This window comes from Xiphophorus maculatus, chromosome 19 (genome assembly GCF_002775205.1).
Source record: "Xiphophorus maculatus strain JP 163 A chromosome 19, X_maculatus-5.0-male, whole genome shotgun sequence".
Taxonomy (NCBI): domain Eukaryota; kingdom Metazoa; phylum Chordata; class Actinopteri; order Cyprinodontiformes; family Poeciliidae; genus Xiphophorus; species Xiphophorus maculatus.
In genome coordinates, this window is record NC_036461.1 from 6717533 (window position 1) to 6723638 (window position 6106).

Sequence of the window (6106 nt, forward strand, 5' to 3'; positions counted from 1 at the left end):
AGTGTGAAAAGCAGGGTCAATTCGGATTGTGAAGAGGTCTATGAAATAGCCTGCAAGCTGCAGTTTGATTCCGAATCTAAACATGTTTAATGATCCAGACTCCTGATGTTTGGCGGCCTGCACGCACTAACGCCGCTGTTCCCTCTGATGGCTCCGGCGACCGGGAAATAATCGGATTACTCCGCAGGAAGAGCCTCCGTGACCCAACAGCGCCTTTCCAATAGTCTGCAAACACTGCGGATTATCTTAATTCAATTAATTCTCAATACACAAACCCGCGGCCCTTCAACCCGGTCTGACTCAGCCTCTGCGCCGTGACGTCACGGCCTATAAGAGCAACCCCTCGCGCAGCAGTTCACATCCTGAACCGGAGCTGACTCTGCAGCGCTTGCAGAGGAGAGAAGAGCGCAGCCGCGTCACCATGTCGCCTTCAGCCTGAACTTTCTTTCCGCTTCCTCAGGAGTTTTGATTCCCAGTTTGATCCGTTTTTTTCCTCCTCCGCGCAGCCGCGTGATGCCCGCCGGGATGTTTAGCATCGACAGCATCCTGTCCGGACGGCCGAACTGTAAGGAGCCGCTGCTGCTGCACCGGAGCGGCCCCGTGGTGCTTCCCGCCGGCCTCACGGACACCATCTACACCGACTACAGCGGACTGTACTCGGCTGCCCGCGGACCGTCCCCGCCGGGGGTCCACGCATTGAGTGGGGCAAGGATCGGATATAACGGCTACTACTACGGACAGCTGCAGGTCCAGGGTCCCGGAGGAGGTCCGCCTTGCTGCGGAGCCGTGCCCGGCCTCAGTCCGCAGCAGTGCCCCTGCTTCCCCGCAGGTAGGGTACCCCCGATAGTTCTCAATTCACAGCTTAATAGAAATTAAATCTGTTTCTTAAAAATGTAAATTACTATTTTCATGTGACACAAATAAGATAAATATGCATTTGTTGAATTGTTTAAAATTATCGTTAAAAGCAAATCTAAACATCGCCCTTGATCTTCACAATTATGTTAATCTTTTTACAACTTTAAAAGTGTTTTAAGACAAGAATATGTTAAATGCCGCCTTTTTGATTTCTTAAACTAAAATTTCAAATTCCATCTGATTTCTGCTGCACACTTCGTCATGTTTTCGGTTGTTGGTGTTGTCCTCAATGTTCTGTTAGATCAGAAAAAAGTTTTTAAATTCCAGAAAAACTTAAAGAAGAACAAAGTAAGACAAAAATGGGCGATGCATGTAGATATAGCATATAAATCTACGAAATCTCCTAATTTCTGCGCCTCAGACGCTTCAGTTTGTTCCCGTCTTACAGGCTACGACAGCCCGGCCTCGGTGCTCCTGTCCCCGGTTCCTCACCACATGATGTCCTACATGAACATGGGCAGCCTGTCGCGGACCGAGCTGCAGCTCCTCAACCAGCTGCACTGCCGCAGGAAGCGCAGGCATCGAACCATCTTCACCGACGAGCAGCTGGAGGCTCTTGAGGGCCTCTTCCAGGAGACCAAGTACCCGGACGTGGGGACGCGGGAGCAGCTGGCCCGGAAAGTTCACCTGCGGGAGGAGAAGGTCGAGGTGGGATACGTTTTCTTTCCTTTTTTAAATATTGATTGAAATCAGGAAGACATTTATTATTATTATTAATAATAATAATAATAATAATAATAATAATAATAATAATAATAATAATAATAATAATGAATAATAATTTTTAGTTTTAAAAATAAATTTAGTTGCAGAATTAAATAATATGAGAATACAGATTGTAAAAAAAACAACATAAATATCTACAGAAATATATTAGCATGGTGGATATTGCAAATATAATAGTGCGGAACGTAATAAACGATTTTATTATAGACTATAATAATATTATATATATATATGCATTTGCAATGTATCTCATATTGATGTTTAATTAACGTTGTTTATTATTATTAATTATTAATTATTATTATTATTATTATTATTTGCTTTTATAGACTTAATTCCTATGTATTTCTTTTGAAACTATTTGAATCACTGGTCCACTTATTTGATTCCTTTTTACAAAATTATAACCTTTTGAAAAATATAAAATTCGGCTATTTGTACAATAGTAAGGTTCAGTAATAAAGCTTATTAGTTTTATGCGCTGTTTTATGCTTATCTTTTCTTGTCTAAAATTTGTCTCTTGAAATTGAGACCCAGTGTGTTAACAATATTTACCCGTGGAAATGAAAGTGTGAAAAAAAAGCAAAGACAATATTGACAGTATTAATAAAAAAAATGCATAAAACGGGTACAAATAAGATTATTTCATTTTATTTCGTTAATCTTAACCCTAAAAAAATCAACATATTAAAGTCTGCATTTTTGCCATCAAACGTATTGTTTATAAATCATGGAGAGAAGCCATTTGCCTATCAGAGTTTTCTAACTTCTTCCCTCCTGGGTCCTGCAGGTGTGGTTCAAGAACCGTCGCGCCAAGTGGAGGCGGCAGAAGCGCTCCTCCTCGGAGGAGTCGGAGAACTCTCAGAAATGGAGCAAAAAAGCGGAGAAAACGGACGGAACTAAAAGCGACGCGGACTCTGACAGCTGATGGAGACGGGGACGCGCGTGATGTAATGTTGCACAGGTGTACATATCGTTTTATTATTGTCTCTATGACGCCTATTTATGTTTAATTTAAAACTCATTTTATGTCGTAGTTTAAAGCGCGCGCACTCACGGTGCACCATGTGACCGTTCGTGGATGTTAATTGTTGGTGCACGTGCAGATTCGCTGCGCAAGCTCTCGTGTGTAATTAATTAGAAATAAAGTGACATCATTGAAATTTCAGCGGAAGACGGCGCTCTGCGCGCACGCCATGCGCGCCCACAGCGCCGGGCTTCCGGCTGAAACTGTAGAAATCGGAAGTTTGAATTTGGATTTTACTGAAGACAAAATGATAAATGATCCAATTTTAAAGCGGAATCTGTTTGGGTTTCTGACAAATTTCACCAAGCAAATTGAAATTACCAACATGTTGGAACAAAAATGTGTTTTTATCTCCAAACCAAAAAGATGTAAATTAAATTTACAGAAACAGCAGCAGAAAGGAAGCTCATCTGAAGCTGATTTGTGTTTCAGGGTGTAAAAACGTATTTTCTTTTATTTATCTGGTCTTGTAAATATGATTATTATAATGAATCTTATTTAATCTCTCAATTAGAGTGTAAAATAACTTTATTTCTGTCATGAAAAACGTACAAAAATAAATTCCTGCACATCAGTTTTCAGAAATTAAAACTTGGTTTCAAGAAAATTATGAGTCAAATGTTGGTAAAAGAGCATCTTTGTAACTAGATATGAGTGTCTCATTGTATCTGTGAAAGATGTGAATAAATATAATTTTATGTAAATATGAAACTAAGTAGATAAATAAAAACCTCTGTGAGGTACAGATCAATTTGAAGGCAAAATTAGCCAAACTGGAATAGAAAATTATTTTTCATTGTTTAACAAGAGAAACAAGATGCAGGTAAAAGCTCTAATACCTGATTCAAAAACAATGTGTTTGCAGGTGGATATGTTTGTCAAACATTCAGCATTAAGTCAAATATGAAAAAGAAGTAAGTTAAATCTGAATAAAAAATATAAGCGCATTATAAGTCATTTTGTTGGTTATTTTTCCAGCAACGTCTGTTTTTTCTCATGTCTTTCTCTCGTTTAGTTGGAAATGTAACATTTTAAAGCAGCGGGTGTTTCAGTGCTACAGAAATACAAAAACAGATCTGCATATGGAAGTCCAGTAAGATAAAAAAAAACATGCAGCCCTAAAAATAATTGCGCCCTGAAATTCACTTCAAAACCTGATAATGAATTGTTTTTGGTCTTTCTGACCAAAAGCATTGATTTGAACTCTCCTAAAATAGACTTATCTATGACTGCATTTTGTGGAGCTCCCACCTAATGTATGCAGAATATACTTAAGCTGTTGTATATTTTTTTCCATCAGAACATTCATCATGTTTTAGATCGCTTTCTTCTTTCCATTACCAACGTTCCAGACTGCAAATGTTCCTCACAGCAGCAGAAAATCCAAATAATCCTGGACGAGGTGAAATTCTGCAGCAGAGTCTCTGAGGCTCGTAAACACAAGAAGGATTGTGCTGAGGAATGAAGGGGAGGGGGCAAAGCATTAAAATATTCTTCCACTTTTTCCAGAGATTTTTATTCCAAAGACAAGTGAAGTCCTGCAAAAATTCCCCTTTGATTTTACAAGGATTAAACCGAAAACTGGGATTTGTTTCGGCTCGGCTGAGTTTTCCCACATTTATCCGAGGAATTCCAAACAAACAGCGGCAGCAGCATGGAAGCACATGTGGGGAAAGTTTCGTGTTGAGATTTGGATGAACGGCTTCTTCCTCCGTCACTGAGCTGGAAAACGAGCCGCCAATGCAACAGATGCAACATCAGAACCAAATAGAAGGGGGAAAGGATTTTAATCCGCTCAAACTTGGAGGCTTATTTGATTTAATTGCAAGAAAATGCCAACATTTTTTGGTTTTCCGCTTACTTCCCTTACAACTTAACTGCATTCCTCAACATATAAACTGGTGAAAATCAATTAGAGCTACATGTTTGAAAAATCAGTCTTGTAAAATAAAAAATCTCCCAGATACCACAACATGTTTGATGTGAGTTGAAAAAATTAGAATATGTGAAAAATAAAGCTTAGCAAAAAATGTAAACAAGACTCACTGAGGATTTTCATCAAGGCAAAGTCAATGTTATGAATCAGATTTCACTGACTTAAGATTGCACAGTTACAGACAGACGTTTGATTCTCTGATTAACTAAGTTATACTAAATTTACAATAAAAATCACCATGTATGTTTCAGCTAATTAGTAATCAGAAACTCCTCGATTCAGAAGCTCTGAATGTTTTGCTCTGCAGGATGGTGGAAGAAAGTTTTGCAGAAATGATCCAGAGACACAAAATCTCATTCTGCAAGTTAAGGCCAAGTTTGTTTTAGTGAACAGAGAACGTCCATAGATGACCAGATGGTCAGCGGTGTTGTGAAGGGGAACACATTGATCGGCAGATGAAGGAAAACTTCTCCAATATGAAGGTCGGAGACAGAGAAAGGAGAGCTGACAAGTCAAAGATGTGCAGCTGTTCAAATCTGATGGAGTTTTATCCTCTTTTTTGGCAGCAATTTTCAGATCTGAACTTGATTTGAACACAGAGTGGCTTCGTCTGACTTGATCTCATCATTCTGAAATAGATCTACTGCCTGTGAGCTTCAGCCATCATGGCCGCCGTCCTTCTCTCTCCTGTAGCTATAGCAACAGCAGCCTGAAGGCCTGAAACCTGGCGTTGATTTTCACACAGTGTAAAGGAGAACCAGCATGAGGTTATTTAACTTCAGATGCTTCATGGAACTGGAGTGCTTTCACTGTCAATAACTTAACTTTTATTTGTGTAATTCATTATTGTTGTAATTCTGGTCTATTTTAGGATGTTATTTTGAAAGTGTTATGCTGCAAAGGAAGAAAATAACTGATTTTATCATTTATCCGACTGCTTGTTGGTGGCCCTTTCAGATATTGAATATAAGGCAGTTGCCCAGGGCAGCGTCAGAAAAGGGAGTGATGCAACTTATCTATAGTCGGTACCCAGAACAGGTTTTCTATAATTTTTCTGGATGTGCAGTCAATAGGGAGTTGGCATCCCCATGTGTTCAGCGTTCGACCCCTACTCTCTGTTGAGAGGAGGAAAACCAGTTTATGTGCTTTTTACGGATTTGCACTGAGTTTTCTCTCAGCCCAGAGTCTAATTTTGTTAAACTGAAATGTTTGGATGATGTCTGCAGGAGGGGCTTACACTGGGAAACATTCATGCCAGAATCATCAATGCAGTTTGGAAGGAGTTTTGGTTGAACAGTATCTAAATGTGAGCTGATTTTATTTTTATGTTTTGATCAGACTTTTAAATCTATTCATTATAATCATTTCTATGATGTTAATTTACTTCATAATTTATAAAACATTTTTTATATTTTGTTGTGGGTACGATTATACAGCATGTTTGAATTTATTCTAGGTTTTCTATAATCCACATAAATTCTCAGATTTATGTTTTTGTG

The 6106-nt window shown here is 39.0% G+C and overlaps 1 protein-coding gene across 1 annotated transcript; it reads left to right on the plus strand.

The window, feature by feature from the left end:
* Positions 1 to 235: 235 nt before the first annotated feature.
* gsc (goosecoid homeobox) lies at positions 236 to 3601 on the plus strand. The gene is made up of 3 exons (XM_023352475.1): positions 236 to 829; positions 1307 to 1566; positions 2435 to 3601. Exons 1-3 carry the CDS (start codon positions 514 to 516, stop codon positions 2570 to 2572), a joined length of 714 nt encoding a protein of 237 aa, XP_023208243.1. The 5' UTR covers positions 236 to 513; the 3' UTR covers positions 2573 to 3601.
* The last annotated feature ends 2505 nt before the right edge of the window (positions 3602 to 6106 follow it).